Genomic DNA, 27,030 nt, shown 5'->3' on the forward strand with positions numbered 1-27,030 from the left:
ATGAGGCCTGAGTGGCATTTGAAAAAATCGGAATTGTACTTTTCACCGTGACATGAAAAAATGCAAAAAAAAATCTGATACTAGCCACAAAAAAAATCGCAATTGACCTGCAGTGTCAACATGCAACCCACTTTGATTTAAGTCCGTCTTATATTTATTTGCATTATGTTGGCCTGCGCGCTAACCACTCCACCACCGTGCAGCCCCTCTACAGTCCAATGAAAACCACCCTGGACTGGTGGCCAGCCAATCACAGGGCACATATAAACAAACAACCATTCACACTCACATTCATACCGATGGACAATTTGGAGTCGCTAATTAACCTAGCATGTTTTTGGAATGTGGGAGGAAACCGGAGTACCCGGAGAAAACGCATGCACGGGGAAAACATGTAAACCAGGTGGGAGCCAAGGGTGGGATTGAACTCAGGTCTCCTAGTTATGAGGTTGACGCGCTAAACACTCAACTGCCGTGCAGCCCTAATTTGGCACATTTATTCCATAAAACAACGGCATGAACGGAGTGAGCCCTTTTCTAAAATCACATACTGTCTCTGTCTCGGTGGGTGGAGGCGGGGCCGCTAGTATACACACACAGTGCAGAAAAGTAAAATTATTGTTATTCATTCATTTTCTACCGCTTATCTTCATGAGGGTCGCGGGGGTGCTGGAGCCTATCCCAGTTGTCTTCGGGCAAGAGAGGCGGGGTACACCCTGGACTGGTGGCCAGCCAATCACAGGGCACATATAGACAAACAACCATTCACACTCACATTCATACCTATGGACAATTTGGAGTGGCTAATTTTTGGAATGTGGGAGAAAACCGGAGTACCCGGAGAAAACCCACACATGCACGGGGAGAACATGCAACAGAACACGGGGGGGGTGTTACGTGAATCAAAATGACGAACAATTAGCGCCTAACACTCAAAATTCCGAGTGCACCTGAACGCCTCAACACATCTGCATGCGGGCCTTCTGAGAACAACCACACAAGACTGGTTTACCCTGACCAGGTAGCTCATCATGAGCGCTGGTGTGGTTTCTCACATCATCCGCCTGGTCTTGGACTTCTGTGGCGTCGCCTCCGACATGTCCTGACATGTTTTCTCCACCGCACACATCCATCTCCGTTTGTGTCCCATCAAGCCAGCTTTTTAAGTATTATTCCTTCCGCTCACCTGACACGCCTCAGCAAGCATCATGTGACCATCGGAGATGATATCACAAGCGGTGACATTCCACCATTAGAGCGAGTGGCTCTCGTCCAGAGTGCAGTCTGTGTGACGGCGCTCTGATATCGCTAATGATTGGCCACGCTGTCCCCACACAACCGCGCTGCCGGAGCTGATGTTGTCCCAGGCGCCCCCGCTGCACTACTTCATCAGAATTTGCTCTGGCCAGCAACAAAGCGATCGATGCAAGACAGGAGGGCGGATAAAAAAACACCGGGCAGGGCGTGGGACACAGAGGGACTTTGCAATCTGTCGCTACGAGCTTAGAGGGAACCCAGGTCTTGTATGTGAATGGACAGACATACTTGTATTGTGTGTATGTGAAAGGATAGACAAACGTTTATGTGTATTTGAATAGATTAGGCATTACACCTGCGTACAGTATATGTGAATGGACAGACATTTGAGTCAAGAGTTATGCATTTACATCAAATGTGTATGTGAATGGACATACATGTTTGCATTATGTGTATATGTAAAGGAACATTGAGATGCCATGATGTGTTTATGTGACTGGCCATACAGATGTTTGCGTCATGTGACAGGATGCACAAATGCTTACAATTTACACGAATGGACAGACATGTTTACATTACGTGTGTATGTGAAAGGATAGACATATCCACATTCTGTGTGTATATGAATGGAGAGAGTGATTTTGCATGACATTTATGTCCTGTATCTGTGAATGGACAGACATGTTTACATTACGTTTGTATGTGAAAGGATAGACATATACACATTCTGTGTGTATATGAATGGAGAGAGTGATTTTGCATGACATTTATGTCCTGTACCTCCGAATGGACAGACATGTTTAGGCCATGCTTGTATGTGAAACGACAGACATGTATGCATATGAATGGACAGACTGGATTTAGGAGAAACATTTTGGCAATATGTTTGTATGGGAATGGACAGCCTGTATATGTGAATGGACAGACCGGTGCTCACCCTGTATATGTGAATGGACAGACAGTTTTCAACATTTAAATGGAAGACCTAACGTTTATGTTACATGTGTATGTGAATGGACATACATGCTTACATTTGTGTGTATATGTAAAAACAGATATTTTCATTATGCGTGTACGTGAACGGACATACAGATGTATTATGCGTATGGCTGCATGCGAGTGGACTGACAGATGTTTGCATTGTTTGTACATGAATGGATAGACAGACATGTTTAGGCCATGCTTGTATGTGAAACGACAGACATGTATGCATATGAATGGACAGACTGGATTTAGGAGAAACAGTTTGCATGTGAATGGACAGACCGGTGCTCACCCAGTATATGTGAATGGACAGACAGTTTTCAACATTTAAATGGAAGAAAAAACATTTACATTACATGAGTATGCGAATGGACATACATGCTTACATTTGTGTGTATATGTAAAAACAGATATTTTCATTATGCGTGTACGTGAACGGACATACAGATGTATTATGCGTATGGCTGCATGCGAGTGGACTGACAGACGTTTGCATTGTTTGTACACGAATGGATAGACCTTCTGACATAAAGTGGGAGTGTGTAGGTCATCCTGGTGTACACTAAAGGGTCGGTGATGGACCTGAGGAGGTTTTGAACGTGGAACTAACCATCTGTGACATTTTGGGCTGAGCACACAAAATGGCCGCCAGCGGTCTGGGTTGCCTTTGAGGCGGAACTCACCGTATCCTTGTTGCGGCGCACACCCTGGCGCGTCCTGCAGCTGGATGAAGAAAAGCAGAACTCCAACACCGAACAGCAGGAGGAACCAGAAGAAGCAGGACAGCCTCCGCCTCCGTCCAAACAGGGAATCCAACGCCATCCTCCGCTTCATCCCCTCCCACACCATTGCGAGAGAAGGTTATAGACTAGAAAGGGGGAGGGGCGGGGCAGAGAAAAAGAGCACAATTAGCACAACAGTCAAGAGAGGCCTACTTCTTTTTGGTGAAAAATGGCACAGGCACATTTGGCCGCGTTTGTGGTGACTGGCGAAAAAGGCCGGGTGTATTATTAGAAATGCTGGATCAGGAAGTGACCCAGGGGGACCTTCAGGAACTTCATTCATCACGGAAAAGCCCCCCCATCGCTTCACGTATAACAGCTGGTGCAGCACATCCAACGGAACCTCAAATACTCTTTCACAACTATCGGTTCACATACAGGCTCGAAAACTTTATTGATGGGGTAATGTTTTCAAATGCAAATCCCAGGTGAAAAAAAGTGCATGGGTGACTACATCTTCCTTAATGACAAGCACAGTCATTACAGTTTGTAGACAATTTAGTAGCAACGTGTGCAGAGGCTTTCTTCAATGCTGGATCAGGAGGTGACCCAGGGGACCTTCAGGTTCGAATCTCGTGAATGGAATGCTAGCAGGGGTTAGCTTAGTTTAGCACGCAAGGTTTTAAGGTAAGGTACTTTTTATAATATCTGATGAAGACATGCAGATTCTGAGTGAAAAAAATACAAGCAGCTCATATTGTAGCCGTAAATACACATTCTCCACAAACACACTTCCGGGACCGCCCTTCAAAATAAGAGCACAGTTTGGTCCATGTCTGCGTAAACAAAACAAGATTATTATTTGTAGTAATTAAATAATCAATTTATTATTTTTTTAAATATTTGAAAAATATTAGGTGCGCTGAAATATATATACATGTATTTTGCAATATACATGTATAATAAAAAATAATAATTAATTGTAAAATATACATAAAATAAAAAAAATAAAAAATAAATAATTGTAAAATAATTTAAACTAGTATTTTCTACTATTGACAACAATTCTTATTATTTGTAGTAATTAAATAATCAATTTTTTTTAATATTTGAAAAATATTACATGTGCTGAAATATATATACATGTATTTTGTAATATACATGAATAATAACAAATAATAATTAATTGTAAAAAATAAACAAAATAAATAAAAAAAAATAATAATTGTAAAATAATTTTAACTAGTATGTTCTACTATTGACAACAATGATTATTATTTGTAGTAATTAAAAAATTTAAATCAATTTATTTTTTTAAATATTTGGAAAATATTAGGTGTGCTGAAATATATATACATGTATTTTGTAATATACATGAATAATAAAAAATAATAATTAACTGTAAAAATAAATAAAATAAGTACAAAATAAATAAAAATAAATAAATAATTGTAAAATAATTTAAACTAGTATTTTCTACTATTGACAACAATCATTATTAGTTGTAGTAAATTTTTAAAAAATATTTGAAAAATATTAGGTGTAGTTTTGGTATCTTGTTGCATTAATGTCAGTACGAAGCGCAATAAATCCCAACAGCAGGAGGAGGAGCCTGGGGGTAAACAGTTTTCCCAGATCGTTGTTTTAATTATCCATCAATCCATTATCTACCCGGCTTATCGTGTGACATAAAAACCTGTTTGACACGCACATTTGCACAGTCTGTGTTCATCTCCTGCAGGTTGGTACTAAAAACAGCCACTTCAACTTGAAGAAAACCATTTTTGCCTCTCCGGAAGCTCAATTTTCAACATTTGCTGAGAGTCAACACGCCGATCTGACTCTCCCCACCCGGCATCTATTTGTCTAAACTGGCATAAAACACGCTTTAGCCGCTTTAAGATTTAATTTGTGAGCAATAATCCGTGAAGTGAGACAAATTAGAGGCGTTGCAGACATTCAGCAAAAATAACTCCATCCTTAAAATAAAGTCGAGGCATTCCAACATTGTTCCGGCTGGATGGAGGCGAGCAACCCCGCCGCCTTCATGATATGAATATGCAAATACGCTCGTCGTACTCAAGCGTGAGCCATCGGCGGCCGACATCCAATGTGCTGCTTTGGTGACATCCCAAGAACATGACGGGTTCTTCTGCAATTTACCTGACTGAACTTGAAAAGGCTGAGGAGATCGTAGAGGAACGCCGATAGTTCCATCTTTACAGTATCTTTAGGTGAATGGACCGACATGGCTATACATTGTGTACGTGTGTACAGATGTTTCCTTTCAATGTGCATGAAAGACATTTGATGTGTACTGCGTATTTAGTATGCAAGTGGACACACATGTTTACATCATGTGCGTATGTGAATCGACAACCATGTTTACATTATGGGTGTGTGTGAATGGAAAGACATTTTATGCGTACATTTTGTGTGTATGCGAATGGTTAGACATGTTTACATTATGTGTACAAGTGAATAGACAAACATGTTTACCTAATTAGTGTATGCGAATGGACAAACACATTTGTTGTGTGCATATAAAAACTATAAATAAAATATATAACCAACTATGGATATCTATCAATGTACGTGAATGCGAATGGACAGACAGGTTTACATTATGCATGTATGTGACTAGACATACATGTTTACTTGATGAGTGTATGCAAATGGACAGACATGTCTACATTATGCATTTACGTACGTACATCACGTATATTAGCAGTATATTACGTATATTAGCAGCATATTACGTATATTAGCAGTATATTATGTATATTAGCCGTATATTATGTATATTAACTGTATATTATGTATATTAGCCCTACATTATGTATATTAGCAGTATATTATGTATATTAGCCCTACATTATGTATATTAGCAGTATATTATGTATAGTAACTGTATATTATGTATATTAGCCCTACATTATGTATATTAGCAGTATATTATGTATATTAGCCGTACATTACGTATATTAGCAGTATATTACGTATATTAGCCGTATATTACGTATATTAGCAGTATATTACGTATATTAGCCGTACATTATGTATATTAGCCGTATATTAGCCGTATTTATTATGTATATTACATATATTAGCAGTATATTACGTATATTAGCAGTATATTATGTATATATTCGCCGTATATTAGCCGTATATTACGTATATTAGCAGTATATTATGTATATTAGCCGTATATATTAGCCGTATATTACGTATATTAGCAGTATATTACATATATTAGCCATATATTATGTATATTAGCAGTATATTACGTATATTAACCATATATTACGTATATTAGCCATATATATTAGACGTATATTATGTATATTACATATATTAGCAGTATTTTACGTATGTTAGCTGTATATTAGCTGTATATTATGTATATTAGCAGTATATTATGTATATTAGCCATATATTACGTATATTAGCAGTATATTACGTATATTAGCCATACATTACGTATATCAATAGTACATTACATATATTAGCCGTATATTACGTATATTAGCAGTATATTACATATATTAGCAGTATATTACGTATATTAGCCGTATATTATGTATATTAGCAGTATATTACGTATATTAGGAATATATTATGTATATTAGCCATATATATTAGCCGTATATTACATATATTATCTGTATTAGCAGTATATTAGCCGTATATTAGCCGTATATTACATATATTATCAGTATGTTACGTATATTATCAGTATTTTATGTATATTAGCCGTACATTACGTATATTAGCAGTATATTACGTATATTAGTCGTATATTATGTATATTAGCCACATATTATCTCCTCGAAAGTTCTTTCTCAGGGATCATTTTCATTCCCGTTCAATTGTCAGCATCCGTGGAAGCGCCGGCACGCCGCCTAATAAAAGACATGAAAGCCGCTGGCAGGCGTCCTTTATTAATTAATGGCGGCGCGGCGTGCAGGAGAATAGGACGAGCGGGAGCAGCGGCTGGCGTTCAAAGCGGATCCCCATTGTCTTGATTTGGGTGACGCTAACGTGATCAAACGCCAGGCCTTGACAGCTCGGTTTTTTTTAACACGTAAAAGTGCAAGCGAAAGGTTCCGCTGTCAAGCAACAGGACGTCGGGAAAGTTTCCACTGAATATTATGGGGTGCAAGGTCATACCGGACCAGGTGAACGAGACATGATGCAATTCTTGAAGACGTTTGAGTCGGATCTTCTTCTTCAGTCCTCTGGAGAAAAGCACTGAAGCCAACGAGAGCGAGTCGTGTTGGATTTAAAGAGCAAGCGAGTTAAATTGTGTCGTTTTTGTCAGCATACGAAACAGCCAACACATGCTTGTCAAGACCGGATATTCCTTTCCTTTTCTTCGGCATGAACCAAACAATGACATTCATTCTGCCGTTTCGAGAAGAGGAAGCGAGTCAGATGGAGGAGTCCTTGATGTGAGCGTGCTCAGAGGCCTCCAATGAAAAAGCAAAAAAAGGCTGTGATGGACGAAATCACACCATCAACTCATTACGGCTGACTGCATTTGACAGCGCTACTGACTGATTGTGGTCAAAATGTTTTACACGCTAGACGTGCTAGCATACAAGTAACACGGGTATCCTCAAAGTTACATCATAATTACTCAAAGGATCAGTGACTTGCCTCGTTTTGCTTGATAGCAACCATGTTTTTCAACCAATCTCACTTGTTGAGCTGCGTGATGAATTCAAGTCAACGGGAGAAGAGTAATAGCGCAGATGTGCTGTGATGTGTTTAAGTGCCACGGGAACTTTCTGAGCGTTAATTTTTTAGTTATTGACAGTTACTATGGTACCCATTATGTCATTGTATGGTCATATCACCGAATGTAAATGATTGCAATTTTTAAATAAATAAATGAATGAATGAATGAATAAATAAATAATGCTCATATATAATATACGGCTAATATACGTATTATACGTCATATCACCTCATACTTTGGTACGTGAAAAAAAAACTTAAAAAAAAATTAAACTATATTAGGAAAGCAGGAAGTGAACAAATGTAACAGTTACTGATTGTAAAAGTACCAGATAGAGGAGTAAGATTTAATGGTAATGGTAATGGTAATGGTTTTATTTCATTTGCATATACATCAGATTACAATTGAGTGCATCCATACATACACATACATAAATAAAAATTAAATTAAATTAAATTAAATTAAATTAAATTAAATTAAATTAAATTAAATTAAATTAAATTAAATTAAATTAAATTAAATTAAATTAAATTAAATTAAATTAAATTAAATTAAATTAAATTAAATTAAATTAAATTAAATTTAATTAAATTTAATTTCAAAAGTATGATGAATCAACAAATTATGGTAATAATTACGGGTAAGCTTCAGAGGAGTCCATGAAATTGGTAATGGTTTAATGTCATTTGAACATGCATAAATTTAATTTAATTTAATTTAATTTAATTTAATTTAATTTAATTTAATTTAATTTAATTTAATTTAATTTAATTTAATTTAATTTAATTTAATTTAATTTAATTTAATTTTGTTTTATTTTATTTTATTTTATTTTATTTTATTTAGAAAGCAGGACGTGAACAAATGTAACAGTTACTGATTGTAAAAGTACCAGAAGGAGGGGTAGGATTTAATAAGCTTTGCTTCTTCCTACTCCCTTTGGACATGTGGAACTGGGAACTGATTATGGGATGCATTCAATTGGAATCTGATGCATGTTCAAATGAAATTAAACCATTACCAATTTCATGGACTCCTCTGAAGCTTACCCGTAATTATTCCCATAATTTGTTGATTCATCATACTTTTGAAAATGCTGCCCTGCTGGTGACCTGTGGGATACCCAATTTTACCAGGAGGCATGAAGGCAGCACAGGCAAATGTCCATTAAAATGTAGCGTACAATAGAGTATATAGTGTTAATATGAAGGCACCATCCATTATAATGGTCTTTCCCACCCGTCATGTGGGACTCGACTGGCCTGCTGGCTGAAACGTTCAAAACGAAGGAGGTCAGTTGGACGTGTTTGTAATTTACATTATAGACAAATGCTGCAGGATTTATAGCCACTGACTTCATGAATTATTGGCGAGGGCAACCGCTCTTAATGCACTTTCCCGTCTCCGGGGATACCCGCCCGTCTGGCTCGCGGCGAGTAAATTTCTCATTCTTTTTCTAGTCGATCGGGTTAAAACTTGGTGCAGAACGTTACAGATGTGTGGGTCCGGTGTTGGTTCCAAAGTCCCCAAGTTGACTTCACTGTCATTACATTTCATAAACCACATACTGTAAATTTGGAACGTACCACCTCGAGCTGCTTCGACGGGCGATGGAAGGTGGAGTTCACCAAAACAGAAGCCGGGTTGTAGTGCTACCCCGAAGACCAGGCTAAAGGTAGACTGTGACTAAATATGGTAATGGTTTTATTTCATTTGAACATGCATCAGATTACAATTGAATGCATCACATAATCAGTTCACAGTTCCACATGTCCAAAAGGAGTAGGAAGAAGCAAAGCTTATTATGCTGATATAGTTCATCTTTAAACATCTAAAATAATGCATAAGGCTAAAAATAAGCAATTAGCTAAAAATGTCATCCAATACTTCTCTACAAGAGAGGAGAAATATGATTTACGGAATACTTCCGTACATGGCAAAAAGTAAATTAAATTAAATTAAATTAAATTAAATTAAATTAAATTAAATTAAATTAAATTAAATTAAATTAAATTAAATTAAATTAAATTAAATTAAATTAAATTAAATTAAAATATTTATTTAATACTCCACTTTCCATTTATTTTATTTTAAAAATATTTATAAATAACGTTCGGTACGTGACAAAAATAAAATTACATAATTAATTGATTTAATAAGCTTTGCTTCTTCCTACTCCTTTTGGACATGTGGAACTGGGAACTGATTATGGGATGCACTCAATTGGAATCTGATGCATGTTCAAATGAAATAAAACCATTACCATTACCATTAAATCCTACCCCTCCATCTGGTACTTTTACAATCAGTAACTGTTACATTTGTTCACTTCCTGCTTTCCTAATATAGTTGAAGTTTTTTTTTTATTTTTTAATTTTATTTTTGTCACGTACCGAACATTATTTAAAAATAATTTCACCCAATAAGAGTCACGTGACCCCGGCAGCATAGCGATAATGACTACAATAATATCATGTTCAATGAGGTAATGCTAGCATCATGCTTCCATTCGGTTTAATATACTGTATATTTGCTTCTGAGCTCAGCATACCATGCAGTGTCTTGACTAAAGTATCGTATCTCATGTATCGTATCGCACGTACTCTGATCCTGATACTCAGATATCCCAAGCCTGATTAGGCTGCAATGATCAGCGTCCATGCAGCAAACACGCGAGTGTTTGTGACACAATGGTGTTATTTGCTGTTATGATTCTATTAGAAGCAACAATCCAACGAGTGTAGACGGCCAGAAACAAATAAGACGAGCATCACCATGCTTGGAAGTGGCGTGTGTGCCGTGGGACTCCATGTTAATCACGTAACATTGTGTTCAGGTCAATGAAGAAGTCGTTGTCACTTAAATCCTTTTATTTTTCCCTGTGCTGCTAAATCAATTGCTTCACGATTTAGTTTTTTTTCTTTTTTTTAACACTTTGTACACCTGTGACTCGGTAAACTACGATGTCCTGGTGTTAATTTCACGATGATTGAATACATCCGCATGGCTTCAATTTAATTACTTTATAATGAAGCCGATCGCTGGGGGTGCAATTGGCTGGCAAGAACCACAGAGGAGATGCTTCAGTGACGCCATATTGAGACGAAATCACCATTGAAGAGGAAGTCATTCTAATTACCGACCCCCATTTTACAATTCTGCTTCATAGTTATTATATAAATGTTGTCACTTGAGAGGATATACGCTGATGATCAAAACAAGAAAATAAATGTTGTTAAAAATAACCGTTTTTATCAATATAACATCATGAACTGTTTATCATTTTCACATTTACAAGCATGACTACGTGTGTTTTTAAAATTATAATAACGCTGCGAAATGCCTTTCCACTTCCTGGTTTCGATGCTTTTTAATAAAAAAAAAATTGGCTTAAAAGTGCACCAAACATGCTCTCTTCTACTGTAGAGTTGCATCATCACCTCCGCGTAAAAAAATTGAAAAGATGTACAAATACGTCTATGGGAGCATGCGGTCAGGTTTAACCCTTGTATTATGTTACGGGTCAATTTGACCCGTTTCAGTTTTTGTGTTGACCAAAGTACTGGTTATCCTTTCTGTTTCTTCATGAAATTTTGTGACTTTTCCTCATCTAGGGTCATTAACACAAAAACTGAAACGGGTCAAATTGACCCGTAACATAATACAAGGTTAACTAGCATGATTTGTTAACAAAATTTGACCCGTTTCAGTTTGGAAACGAAAAGTTTGTGACTTGTCCTTTGACCTTATCTGTCCTCATCTAGGGTCATTAACACAAAAACTGAAACGGATCAAATTGACCGGTAACATAATACAAGGTTAACTAGCATGATTTGTTAACAAATCATGCTAGTTAACCCTAACACAAAAACTGAAACGGGTCAATTTGACCCGTTTCAGTTTTTGTGTTGACCAAAGTACTGGTTATCCTTTCTGTTTCTTCATGAAATTTTGTGACTTTTCCTCATCTAGGGTCATTAACACAAAAACTGAAACGGGTCAAATTGACCCGTAACATAATACAAGGTTAACTAGCATGATTTGTTAACAAAATTTGACCCGTTTCAGTTTGGAAACGAAAAGTTTGTGACTTGTCCTTTGACCTTATCTGTCCTCATCTAGGGTCATTAACACAAAAACTGAAACGGATCAAATTGACCGGTAACATAATACAAGGTTAACTAGCATGATTTGTTAACAAATCATGCTAGTTAACCCTAACACAAAAACTGAAACGGGTCAATTTGACCCGTTTCAGTTTTTGTGTTGACCAAAGTACTGGTTATCCTTTCTGTTTCTTCATGAAATTTTGTGACTTTTCCTCATCTAGGGTCATTAACACAAAAACTGAAACGGGTCAAATTGACCCGTAACATAATACAAGGGTTAAAAAAAATTATAAATAGGTCTTTAGTCGGGAATGAGTTAATTGTCTGTGGAATGGGTGTGTCCCAATACATGCTTTATTTAGCCACCATCTTTTTTTGTCTTTAGAACACACCAGGATTCTGGATGCTGGGCAAAATATTTTTTTTCCTCTAAAATCTGACTGCGCTAAATTTAAATTCTTGCAATTTTTAAATAATAAATAATAAATAATAAATAATAAATAATAAATAATAAATAATAAATAATAAATAATAAATAATAAATAATAAATAATAAATAATAAATAATAAATAATAAATAATAAATAATAAATAATAAATAATTATTATTAAACTTTAAATTATTATTATAAATTATTATTATAAATTATAAATTATATTATATTTATATTATATTTATGTAATATTTATATTATATTTATATTATATTTATATTATAATATAAAGAGTGCCGCAACACCTCTGAAAAGAAAAATCAACAGTGCCCAGCTACTGCTACGGCTGCAGAGCAACTCACTTTCACTCTGTTGATTGTTTTTTGTTTCCCTTTTTAATTCCCTGACACATTCTGTCTACAGGAGGTCACAGGAAACACTTCACAACGGGCTTTGTTAATTCGGCGAAGCTTCCCACTGTATTTATTTTATTATCACTACGGGACTACAAAGAGGAAAGCACTCCATTTTTTTTCATCTTCCATTCAATGCTTGGCTTTGACAGCAATATGGAAGCACGCTATTGTCTTTCTTCATGTCATATTTGTTTTCTACATGCGGTAGAATTACATACACTTTGACATTGTTGAACAAACGATGAAAAGCAAATCTCGACGACAGTCAAAACAGCAAAGCAAAATACTTTTTAATACAGATATTCTCATAGTTTTAGAATTAAACCAACACTCAATGACTGCACCTTTGCTTGATGGCGGCCATGTTTTTCCAACCAATCTGGCTCAAATTTGACAAACATGTCCTCTAAATGTGTGTATCGAATTCCCCGATGACCCGAACATGACGGTGGGTGTTTTTGGAGCCAACCACTACGTCAGTCATTCCAAGCTAATCCACTCATGGGGGTCAAACTTTAGGGTTTCATGTACAATTATCACACACGCAACACAGTGGGGGTGCAACAAAGCAAAGACGCTGCTTAAAACATACAGAAATGGTATCGGCAGGGACCTTCAAGTGGCCTTGATGAAAACTGAAAATCTCACGACTGACGAATTGTACTCAAAAACTAAACGACAAAATCAACAAACAAGTCAGCAAATCCAGTAATGCCTCGTTTATTAAAGTTAACTGGATAACCGTGATAACCATGATAAGTGAATTTCCGTGAAGTAGACTCATTTTTTATGAATCAAAACTGTAAAAAAGTTTTTTAATGCTATTAGAGCCCTCTAGACATGAACTAACACCCCTATAGTCACTTTTTTGTGCAATAAATGCTTGTTTTCCAGCAGTCAAGTCTCTTGTGTGCTTGTTTTTCTCACTGAACATTACAGTAACATTACTGACACTTAGTGGCCGTGCAGAATACTACACATTGTCTTTGAATGCGTCTTCTCAATGCCTTATAATGTATTTCTATTTTACTTCATGTAGACATTTTTATGCTTGGAAATTCTTAATACTAAGCAAAAACTTGCATCAAGTCGCTGACAAGGGATGAATGAACTGACAAAAGTCAGTTCGCCACATTAGCGACAATATTAGCGCATTCAACCAATGAGAATTAAACACAGAAAGCCAAAGATAGATTGACGTTTATGCTCAAATTTATCATTTATATTTGTTGTTATATATTAGATACTTAGATATATTGACAACGTGATTGTATTTCATTTAAGTTTATATTTCAGACTCCTTGAAAAGACCCAAAATAGACCCAAAAACCCATAATAGGAGTGTCACTATTACCATAGAGTGGCCTACTATGAAAAACAAAGCAAAAATGCCAAAGCTATTATCTATGAAAAGCCGTGAGGATAATAGTTGTTTCTACGATGCACATCATTGGAACACAATAAACACCTCCTTCACGCATCCAACCATCAGGGCTGTGAGAGGGGATCTAACCTTGGTATTTGAAATCTAACCTTGGTATTTGAAGCCACGGAAAGGGCATCCGGGTGGGAAAAGGTCAACCCTGTCTGGGAAGTTCTTTAGGACTCGCACCAGCCTGAACTTAATCATAATAATAATAATACAAAAACAATAAAATACCAAGAAATAAAGAGCAAAAGGAAATAAACAAAACCAAAAAAATATTTAAAAAAATTATATATAAAATGTTAAAAGTGATTTTAATAATAAGACATGGAAAAAAAATATATAATTCATATCATGAATGTAATTGTATGACTATCTTTTATCTGCCATCAAGCGCCATACACAGGAAGAACAGATAAGAGCACTTTGCTATAGCTGGATTAGCTGCCAACGCTAGTTTAAAGCTCGGGGCTTTGTTGCCATGGTGATGGCCAGTTGCCCACCTGTTCCGGCAGTCTCGGTGGCAAAAAAAATAAAAATACGAGTTGTTGCAAGACACCATATCACCAGTCAGGCACAGAAATATATTAATATCATCATCATCCTCATTAGAAATATATTATTATTATTATTATTATTATTATTATTATTATTATTATTATTATTATTATTATTATCATCATTATTATCATCATCATCATTACAAATATATTATTATTATTATTATTATTATTATTATTACCATTATTAATATATTATTATCATCATCATCATTATTATCATCATCATCATTACAAATATAGTATTATTATTATTATTATTATTATTATTATTTTTATTACCATTATTATATTATTATTATATTATTATCATCATCATCATTATTATTATCATCATCATTACAAATATAGTATTATTTTTTTATTATTATTATTGTTATATTATTATTATCATCATCATTATTATCATCATCATCATTAGAAATATATTATTATTATTATTATCATCATTGTCATTGGAAATATATTATTCGAAATATATTATTATTATTATTATTATATACAATTATTATTATATAATCATCATTATTATTATTCTTAGAAATATATTATTAGAAATATATTATTATTATTATATCATTATTATTATTATTATTATTATACTATCATCATCATTATTATTATATTATCATCATCATCATTAATATTATTATTATTAGAAATATATTATTATCATTAGTGGTAGTGGTAGTGGTAGTGGTAGTGGTAGTGGTAGTGGTAGTAGTAGTAATAGTAGTAGTAGTAGTAGTAGTAGTGGTAGTAGTGGTCATATGAGTGGCTTTATGGTTACGTCCTGTCTTGCAGTATTTTTGTATGTCATCATCTTCCAGTATTTGTATTTGTATTGCATTTGCACGTTTGTTTGCTTTCCCTTCGGCCCAAACTTTAGAGAACTATTGATTTTGGATCCCTGCTCTCATGCTAATCCGCATCAATGCCGCTTCCTCCACGCCCGGTACTCCGTCTGCGCCAATGATGCCATGAAAGGTCACCGTTGGCGTTGTTTACACGGAAAGCAGACGAGGATGACGTGTCGGTGTGACAGATGGCGCTCACACCGTGATTGAATATCCATTCAACACGTTGCACGTTGGTGTTTCGGAGAGGGGACTTTGTCTTTAGTGTCCTTCCAACGGAGGCCAAACTGTGCTGGTGCCTTTTGGGGGCCACGTGCAAACAAGGACTGTACAAATCAATAGTGTTTGGGTTTTTGGAGGGAAGTCTTTGCAATTTATCTTGTGGATACCACCCTCTGTGCTCTGCTGTACAGCATCGTTAGCTGAATTTGTAGATTTTTTTGTTGTGATGCGCTTTGCTTAAGTGCAGTGGCAGCTTCATTATTTTCTATTTATTTACTGAGAGTAATCCCTCGCCAATTTGTTTTTTTTCATTTTTACATTTTTCCAAAATATACCTCATTAAATCCCAGCCATTTTTTAAAAGACAACCCCTTCAGTACCGGACATTTTTCACCATTTGGACTGATCTTTTTAGGCACACAATATTGTGTTCTATGGCTGTATGAACTTTCTTTTGGAACCTACCAAAAGAAAGGTAGATTTTCATCAGCAAAAGAAGTTTGATCCTGCCTTTTTTCATTCTAGTCATAGATGGTCATTAGCAGTAGAACTTAGGTAAGTTTCAGGAAAATATCAGTTCCCAACTAAAAAGCAAAAGAAGTTTGATCCTGCCTTTTTTCATTCCAGTCATAGATGGTCATTAGCAGTAGAACGTAGGTAAGTTTCAGGAAAATATCAGTTCCCAACTAAAAAGCAAAAGAAGTTTGATCCTGCCTTTTTTCATTCTAGTCATAGATGGTCATTAGCAGTAGAATGTAGGTAAGTTTCAGGAAAATATCAGTTCCCAACTAAAAAGCAAAAGAATTTTGATCCTGCCTTTTTTCATTCCAGTCATAGATGGTCATTAGCAAGTAAAACATAGGTAAGTTTCAGGAAATATCGGTTCCCAACTAAAAAGCAAAATAAGTTTGATCCTGCCTTTTTTCATTCCAGTCATAGATGGTCATTAGCAGTAGAACATAGGTAAGTTTCAAGAAAATATCAGTTCCCAACTAAAAAGCAAAATAAGTTTGATCCTGCCTTTTTTCATTCCAGTCATAGATGGTCATTAGCAGTAGAACATAGGTAAGTTTCAGGAAAATATCAGTTCCCAACTAAAAAGCAAAAGAAGTTTGATCCTGCCTTTTTTCATTCCAGTCATAGATGGTCATTAGCAAGTAAAACATAGGTAAGTTTCAGGAAAGATCAGTTCCCAACTAAAAAGCAAAATAAGTTTGAGCCTGCCTTTTTTCATTTTAGTCATAGATGGTCAATAACAGCAGAACATAGGTAAGTTTCAGGAAAATATCAGTTCCCAACTAAAAATCAAAAGCCATTTGATCCTGCCTTGTTTCATTCTAGTCATAGATGGTCATTAGCAGCAGAACATAGGTAAGTTTCAGGAAAATATCAGTTCCCAACTAAAAAACAAAAGAAGTTTGAGCCTGCCTTTTTTCATTCTAGTCATAGATGGTCATTAGCAGTAGAACATAGGCAAGTTTCAGGAAAACATCAGTTCCCAACTAAAAAGCAAAAGCCGTTTGAGCCTGCCTTTTTTCATTCTAGCCATAGATGGTCATTAGCAGTAGAACTCAAGTAAGTTTCAGGAAAATATAAATTCCCAACTAAAATCATTATTATAAAATTATATATATATAATTATTATAATTATTATACTGCTAATGGTCATTGACAGCAGAACATAGGTAAGTTTCAGGAAAATACCAGTTCCCAACTAAAAAGCAAAAGAAGTTTGATCCTGCCTTTTTTTCATTGTAGTCATAGATGGTCATTAGCAAGTAAAACATAGGTAAGTTTCAGGACAATATCAGTTCCCAACTAAAAAGCATTATTATAGTAATTATATATATATATATACATATATATATATATATATAATTATTATAATTATTATACTGCTAATGGTCATTGACAGCAGAACATAGGTAAGTTTCAGGAAAATACCAGTTCCCAACTAAAAAGCAAAAGAAGTTTGATCCTGCCTTTTTTCATTGTAGTCATAGATGGTCATTAGCAGTAGAACTCAGGTAAGTTTCAGGAAAATATCAGTTCCCAACTAAAAAAGAGAGAAAACCATCTTTTTGTGAAAAGATCAATTTCAAGTTTTGATATTTTAAACGAGGCTGCACGGCGTTGGAGTGGTTAGCACGCAGGCCTCACAGCTAGGAGTCCCGAGTTCAATGTGTGTTGTTTGCATGTTCTCCCCGTGCATGTGTGGGTTTTCTCCGGGTACTCCGGTTTCCTCCCACATTCCAAAAACATGCTAGGTTAATTAGCCACTCCAAATTGTCCATAGGTATGAATGTGAGTGTGAATGGTTGTTTGTCTATATGTGCCCTGGGATTGGCTGGCCACCAGTCCAGGGTGTACCCCGCCTCTCGTCCGAAGACAGCTGGGATAGGCTCCAGCACCCCCTGTTTTGTTTTCATGATGTCGGCCAACCTTAACCCGGAGGCGTCCAGGGTAGGATGCTGAGCAGCCACAACATGGGTGCCATGTCAGCTCATAACACCTCCCATGAAGTGAACACCTGCCTGGTGAGATCTCAACCCTTCCTTCATTGCAACCTTGACTCAGCAAAAAAACGCTCCAGCATAAACTCCCCGGACACCCACGCTGGGAGAAGAAAATGACTAAAAACTTGAAAATGGAGACGTGAAAGGGGATCAAACTTTTCATAGCAGAAAAAAAAATCAATTTGTGCTTCAGTTAGCAGCATGTGAAGGTCAAACTTGAGCCGCAAAGAAGCGCAGCCAAATTGAAATCCTCAAGGTCGCCCCGGCCTCCTTCAAGGGCGGCCATGCAACGCGCTTGCTTCAAAAAGACAACAAGAACTTGCGACGACAGGAGCGGGCGTTCCAAATGCAAGTCGGTGTTCTCGTGCAAAGAGCTAATCAGGCTGATTATATCAACTTGAATGAGATCCATATTCTGCTGTTTCTCTTTCCATTCCAGCCTTTTGATGAAATCATCATCTTTTCATGCGCTTTAGCTTCGCATCAATCACTCTTATTGTTTGGAATGATTGACAATCTGCAGCAGCTTGACCTCTCCTATCGCCTCTAATAACATCCCGCATACTGAGATGAAGACATCGTTTAAAAACATAATACGCTGATATTCTGTTGATGTAGAAACTTTCATCTTTAAAAAAAAAAACATGTTCTACTCTTAATTTAAACCAGCTTTCAGATAACATGAAAACAGCAGGAAAAGTTCAAACATCAACAAGCGAAACCACAGCCATGTTACATTGGGTTCTTTATAACGAAGTAAAGGATTATTTTAAGTAAATATCTAAAAATACCTAAAATAATACAACAATATAAATAAATAATATAAAAAAATAATTAAATATTAATAATATAAAAATATAAAAATATAAAAATATAAAAATATAAATATATAAAAATATAAAAATATAAAAATATAAAAATATAAAAATATAAAAATATAAAAATATAAAAATATAAAAATATAATATAATATAAAAAAATTTAATGGCCGTTCCCTTGAAATTATCCCAGGTTTGACACTGAGATCAATTTTTTTATCGGGAATGTTCACAGTAGGATCGTTGCACCAAATTAGTATGCTAATGTCAGCATGTTACCATTGCTAGCATGCTGACACCTAGCATAATAGTGCCTACCTATAAAAAAAAAGGCGAAAAATACTCCTATGCTAATGTTAGCATGTTAATGTATGCTTAAGTTCATATTCACGAAAACACATTCTAGTATGCTAATGTTAGCATGTTAACGTTAGCATGCAGCTTTTACGTGCTCTTACATGTTAGCGTGTAACCCGGAGCGACTTATAGCAATTATGGTATCTGAGTGACCCCCCCCCACCCTTATACTGCAGTGTGACTTATATTTTATATAAGTTTTTTCTTCTTTTTTGTACATTTTTGGCTGGCACGACGTATACTCCGAGCAACTTATAGTCCGGAAAATACGGTATCTGAGATGATAAATTTTTTATTATTAGTAGTAGTAGTATCAATGTTTTTTGTTACATTTTTTGCAGGTTCTTCTTGTTTATTGGTATTATTTTACCAATTTTTTAAATTTTACCGTATTATTAATGTGCCGCACTTCCCCAGGAAACACGCTACAGCCGCATATTGGATACCTCTGACCGAAAGCGAGCCACACAAGCTCGTCTGCATGAAAAAATGTGGACCAACACCGGGCCAGTCCACTTTAATGTCACAACCTGTCAGCTATTTCCATTTAGTTTGCAATCAAAGAGGAGGACATATGAAAGGACAGTCCTTCTCACGTCCAAAATATGAGTCCTATTGCCAAAAAAAAAAAAAAAAAAAAAAATCACCAACAATGGGTGTCTCCCGCCTCGTGCAGGCAACTTTGTTGTTGTGCAGATGAAGCGTAAGAATGATTTAAACCTCTCAGAGCACAGCTTGGACCTTGGCCACATCAAAGCTGGAGTGAAGGGGCCAGCCGGGAGCACAGGTGCTCTCAGTGCTTGGCCTTATAGTTCAATAAGCACTCATCCTTTTATCTTTGTCCGCCATATATATACTATATATATTACATTTATATTTATAGACAGGATTATACCATTTTTAAAATGCCTGTTCCTGGTGGGAAGCCCAGTTTGAACATGTCCCACGCAGGAAGGAAGTGAGAAAAGAGCCGACCGGGTCAAAGAGGGCAGCCATTGTAAGTCATTCAAAGTCCTCAGTGACAGACTAATTGAATGAGCGCCATCAGCGTGCCGCTTAATCACGCTCAAAAGCAGATAACAATAAGGCAGATTCATTTTTCTTTGGCACCGGGAGTGTAATTATGACGCCGCACGCCGATTGATCGCTTGACAACAAATATTAAATAACAATCAAGGTTGATGTGTTGATATTGACTGGCTTTGGAGACTGACGGCTAGAAATATGTTATAATTACCATTAAAGTGATCCATGCCTGGGTGAATAACATTGGTGTCAATTATGCCTCATAACAGATGGGTGGAAGATTGTGTTGATAATTGAACATGACTTTATCTATTTATTCACACTGTGATTAATATTTGGATGATAGTTGTACGGTGATATATTTGGCCGTATATGTATACTTTATATTTTTATATGTTATATATATCACTTTCAATGTTTTTGAAACAAAAGGTAACATGTAGTTGAGAATTCCATCTACATTTCAGTCATTTTTAAAAACATCCTTCTAATTGTGCACAAAACCTGAAGAGCTCAGCAAATGTATCAAAACGTCAACACAACAAGCATCGAGGATGAGTTCTGCGCACCTTTTGTTTGTTTTTAGAAAGATCAGAGTCGGCAAGGACCGTTAAGATAACAGGAAGTTCACATGATTAGCGGACTTGCATTAACGACTGAATGTCTTTTTACCTGAAATCAAATATTTTTATTTTCATTTTTACAGTGCCTGTACATGTTGGTTCATGTTTGTCTACTTTATATATTTATAGTTTATATCACTTTCAATGTTTTTGAAACAAAAGGTAACATGTAGTTGAGAATTCCACCTACATTTCAGTCATTTTTGAAAGCATCCTTCTAAACAAAACGAAACTTGAAGAGCTCAGCAAATTTATCAAAATGTCAACACAACAAGCATCAAGGATGAGTTCTGTGCACCTTTTGTTTGTTTTTTTCATCAAATAACACCTTAAAGGGGACCTTTTCAGCCCTTGGTATTGAGTTGTGGACTCCTATAGAGCAGCTACACATAATAACATGCACAGAATGCTTTCTAGAGCTTCCAGAATCTGCAACTATTCCAGCTGTATTGTATTTCCAAAATGGTCTTTTAAGTTACTACACCCATTGCCCGCCTCCAGGCGTGCCCGCTTTGCTGTGATTGGTCCCACTTAGCTTCAAAGCAAGAATTCCCATACATTTTAGCATAGTTTCGTAACTGCAGAGTAATGACCTTACAGTGACCTTTACCCTCAGGCGTGAGTCGTCGCCGTGATGACAAACACGCTTGTGAGCCACCGAGACATTTGTACGGTACCGAATATGTGTATTTTTTTTTTTTTATTCAGGCGTGATGGAGGCTGTCTGTCACACAGTGTGCGTTGCACACTTTGTCTTCCTCCATCATCCGTCCTTCTCCTCCTTCATGCTGCCTCCCAGGGAACAAGATGAACACTCTCCCTCCTTCTCCCTCTAATCCTTGCGGGGAAGTGACTCACGTTACACTGGCGCTCCTCACTTTAATGCACTTTAATAGCATTAATGTCTGATTTGGCCTCTTCCACGGCAATAAAACTGCGCTGACATCGTCGGAAAGCCGCTTAAGAGCAATTGTCGGGGGCTAGCGTAGGGAAAACACAAACACGCCGCGGGTGAGAAAGCGGAATGACTTGTTGTAAAAGACCACTAATCTGCAGACTTTGGCACCTGACTCATTCATTGTATTGTAAACATTAGGGGTGGAACCGTGCATCCTATGTATCTACTCAGATGGTACAGCCCAGTCTATGGATTCATACCTATGGACGATTTACAGCCGCCAATCAACCTAACATGTATGCTTTTGGAATGTGGAAGGAAACCGGAGAATTCGGAGAAAACCCACGCACACACTGCGAGAACATGCAAACTCCACACAAACATGCCAGAGCGGAGATTCGAACCCAGGTCTTCCTGATCTCCTGACTGTGTGGCCAACGTACTAACCACTCAACCACCGACCGCAAAGAGATATGCTTGTGATTCATTTTAACAAATATTGTTTTTGAGCCTGTTCAGCTTTAAGAAAAAAGAACATACTTTTTTAAATAATAATTTATATTAATTTATCACTTTATACTTTTTTAAATAATAATTTATATTAATTTATCACTTTATACTTTTTTAAATAATAATTTATATTAATTTATCACTTTATACTTTTTTAAATAATAATTTATATTAATTTATCATGTTATACTTTTTGAAATAATAATTTATATTAATTTATCACTTTATACTTTTTTGAAATAATAATTTATATTAATTTATCACTTTATACTTTTTAAATAATATATATATTGATTTAGATTAATTATTGTAATTTATATTAATTTATTTAATTTGTATTTTGATGAATTAAAATGTCTAAAAATATCTCAAATACAAATATAGAGGCATTCGGAAGACTCATTCATAGTATTCTGTAGCAATGACACACAAGCACCAGACTTGCTCGCCAGAACAAGAGGCTGTTATTGCAAGTTTGAGTGATCCCCAACATCAGGGATCATAGCCCGCAGCTACTTCCTGCCCCCCCACTCACTTCCCCTAGCACAGGAACAGCAACTTATTTCTGTTGATTTTCTATTATTATGCCTACTATACTGTGTAATATAAATGTAAGCATGACTATAGGGGTGCTATATGAAGTCTAAGAGCTCTAATAATGTTTAAAAGCATATTTAGAAGAGTTTCTATGCTCCAACTACAAAAATAAAGAATGGTTCTTTGGGGAAAATCACTTATCACGATCGGATATGGAACCAATTGACTGTGATAAATGAGGGATTATTGTACGGAAGAAATTATGTCTACTATATTGTATAATATAAATGTAAGCGTGACTATAGGGGTGCTATATGAAATTTAAGGGCTCTAATAATGTTAAAAAGCGTATTTAGAAGAGTTTCTATGCTCCAACTACAACAATAAAGAATGATTCTTTGGGGAAAATCACTTATCACGGTCGGATCTGGAACCAAGTGACAGTGATAAATGAGGGATTATTGTACGGAAGAAATTATGTCTACTATATTGTGTAATATAAATGTAGCGTGACTATAGGGGTGTTATATGATGTCTAAGGCCTCTAACATTGTTTTAGAAAGTGTATTAAGAAGAGTTTCTATGCTAAAAATAAAGAATGCTTCTTTGGGGAAAATCACTTATCACGGTCGGATCTGGAACCAATTGACAGTGATAAATGAGGGATTATTGTACGGAAGAAATTATGTCTACTATATTGTGTAATATAAATGTAAGCGTGACTATAGTGGTGCTATATGATGTCTAAGGGCTCTAATAATATTCATTTAGAAGAGTTCCTATGCTCCAACTACAAAAATAAAGAATGCTTCTTTGGGGAAAATCACTTATCACGGTCGGATCTGGAACCAATTGACAGTGATAAATGAGGGATTATTGTACGAAAGAAATTATGTCTACTATATTGTGTAATATAAATGTAACCATGATTGTAGGGGTGTTATATGATGTCTAAGGGCTCTAATAATGTTAAAAAGCTTATTTAGAAGAGTTTCTATGCTAAAAATAAAGAATGCTTCTTTGGGGAAAATCACTTATCACGGTCGGATCTGGAACCAATTGACAGTGATAAATGAGGGATTATTGAACGGAAGGAAAAACAGCATCCATGTGAGCTTTGTGTTATAGGCGACAAAGCATATTATCATTCACTGAATTTTTCCTTTTTGCTGTTTTTGCAGCACCTGAGAGCCAATACAAATGTAGCTGTGGGCCGGCAATGATCTCCGGTGTCATAATTTGGACAACCCTGGCGTAAACCATCAAAGACTAGCGGGGAAGACAAATAGCCGGGAGCTTCACTTCAGGCAAAGAGCAACTTTCATTCCCCACAAATCAAGTAAGAATCCACGCTGGTCAAACTGTTACTTTTGTTCTTTGCTAAAAAAAAAAACATTAACTTTTTGGGGGGGGGATTTGAAGTTCTTTACACAAAAGCTGAGCAGTTTTGCGTTCTATTCCCTGACTGCATGGACTGTGTGTGGGGGGGGGGGGCGGTGGGGGGTGTTTACCGCTATGTCGCTGCTTCAAGGTCAACCCATCAACGTCAGAGGTGGAGGTGAGACTCTCCCAAACCGCGGCAGGAAAGAGAATCCTCCTTGTGAATTATTCATCGGGACCCCCCTCCCATCCCTAAATAACAGCTTTGTTTGACATCCTGAATGAATAATTAAGGCCTGACCTTTTGCTGCCGTCCGATCGGTTGCCATACTTTTTTCCAGGGCGGGGTCGGCAGGCAGGAATTTGCCGGATTCGAAAATCAGCTAAATGGTGAGCCATGTGAGCGGGGATGCTAAGAAAAGCAACGGGCGGCGTCCCGCAGGGATCCTCTTGTTGACTGTTCCTAAAGCACAGCCCCCGGCTCCTCCTTTGCACCACCTCCATGTTCTCATCAGGCTCGTTCCCTTCACATCACACGCCCTCTGATCATCCGCCATTCTGCTATACATGCGTCACAAAGACTGCATCTCCGCTACCGTAACTACAGAACCTCTACCTCCTGTAAAACCGGTACGGCTGCAAAGACAACAATGCTACGTTTCATTGACAACGTCAACAGTGGCGTTGGCTTACCCGCACCTGAACAGCAAATATGGAAACATCTCCACAAAAAAAAATCTTATTAGCATATGAAATATTGATATATTATAGTAAATAAATAGTAAACGATACACTAAATAGTATAGTAAAATGAGCGTCAAAAGCTATGATTGTAATATAAAGTCAAATTATTGCAATAAAGTCAATATACTATGGAAATAAAGTTAGAATATTACAAGAAAAAAATACAATATTAATTATTTATATTTTATTGTTTATAAATTTAATCAATGACATTTTTTAAATAAAATTTAAAATGTAAAAAATAATTTTTAAATCATATTACTATGAGAAACAAACTTAAGTTTTGGAAAATTAGGTTGAAACCATTGAAAACTGTAAAGGGAAATGGACAAAATATTCTCATTTTATGAGAATAAAGTCAAAATATTATGGAAATAATGTTAGAATATTGCAAGAAAAAGTACAATATTAAATATTTATATTTTATCGTTAATACATTTTTTATTGATAAAAAAATAAAATTACATTTAAAAATAATTTGTTAAATCATATTACTATGAGTAAAATACTTTTTAATTTTGGAAAATTAGGTTGAAACCGTTGAAAACTGTAAATGGGAAATGGACAAAATATTCTCATTTTATGAAAATAAAGTCAAAATATTATGGAAATAATTTCAGAATATTGCATGAAAAAAATACTATATTAATTATTTATATTGTATTGTTAATACATTTTTTATTGAATTTTTGAAATTAAATTACATTTAAATCATATTACTATAAGTAAAATATTTTTTAAGTTTTGGAAAATTAGGTTGAAACCGTTGAAAACTGTAAAGGGAAATGGACGAAATATTCTCATTTTATTAAAATAAAGTCAAAATATGGAATTAATGTTAGAATATTGCACGAAAAAAATCCAATATTAATTATTTATATTTTATAGTTAATACATTTGTTATAGATTTTTTGAAATTAAATTACATTTAAAAATGTATTTTTATTAATCATATTACTATGAGTAACAAACCTTAAAGTTTTGAAAAAAACTGTAAAGGGAAATGGACGAAATTTTCTCATTTTATGAGAATAAAGTCAAAATATTAACAATATCAAGAATAAATGTGGAATTGTAATCAGGAAGAAATGTCACAGTTTTACAGGGAAAAAAATGATGTTATGAGGAAAAATTATTTTATTTTAGGAGTAAAAAGTTATTGTTTTTAAGTTGTAATATTATGAAAAACAAACCAAACTAAAAAAAAGTTGTAAAATTACCAGAGAAAAAACAAAAATGTTGCCGATGCCAAACAATGAAGTACATGAATGCACCGTTTCCCAAATGGGATGAAATTCCACACAACAACGTGTGCTCCCTTTTCCAGAGAAGTCGACAGGATGAAATCAGAGCTGCAACGCAGCCGCAGTGTCGCCGCCCAGAGCACAGATTCAGTCGGAGGAAAAGCCAGAGCGGGAGTGTGGCTGCTGGAAACAGGCCGTATTTATAGCCGAGCATAGGAATAATTCATTGTGATCAAAGTGCAGATCATGCTCCGCTCCATCAACGGGATGAAAAGAGCACTCGCTCCTCTCTTCCTGCTCTCTAGCGGCTCCCCACATAGAAACAAGAGGCAAAGTTTTACATCTCCACGGCCGCCGCCACTTTGTTATCTCCGTCTGTTAAAAATATAGATACTTAAAAGCCCCCCCGCTTAGAACACGGCCTCACCCAGACAAAGTTAAGCACGACTTCATGGCTGGCCTTTAAGGGCATTGATACACTCACAAACAACATGCTTCAATACCTTCCACAAACATGGCCGACACGCTAAAAAGAAATGTACATTTTGCTACAAAAACACAAACATCACCCATTCACCAGTCTCGTTGCAAAACACTCCACAAACATGGCCGACATGTTTCCACGGATGTCGTCGTGTTGTGATAAACT

General features: G+C 35.9%; 1 protein-coding gene across 1 annotated transcript in view; it reads right to left on the minus strand.

The window, feature by feature from the left end:
* chst8 (carbohydrate (N-acetylgalactosamine 4-0) sulfotransferase 8) overlaps window positions 1–27,030 on the minus strand; it is a 203,602-nt gene that overhangs the window by 165,948 nt on the left and 10,624 nt on the right. The window contains exon 2 of the mRNA XM_058088659.2: window positions 2,925–3,109. Coding sequence (XP_057944642.2) covers window positions 2,925–3,090 — 166 coding nt within the window. The 5' untranslated portion in view covers window positions 3,091–3,109. The remainder of the gene's footprint in view (window positions 1–2,924; window positions 3,110–27,030) is intronic.

This window comes from Doryrhamphus excisus, linkage group LG13 (assembly GCF_037039965.1).
Source record: "Doryrhamphus excisus strain RoL-2023G ecotype Guam linkage group LG13, RoL_Dexc_Guam_v1.1, whole genome shotgun sequence".
Lineage (NCBI taxonomy): Eukaryota > Metazoa > Chordata > Actinopteri > Syngnathiformes > Syngnathidae > Doryrhamphus > Doryrhamphus excisus.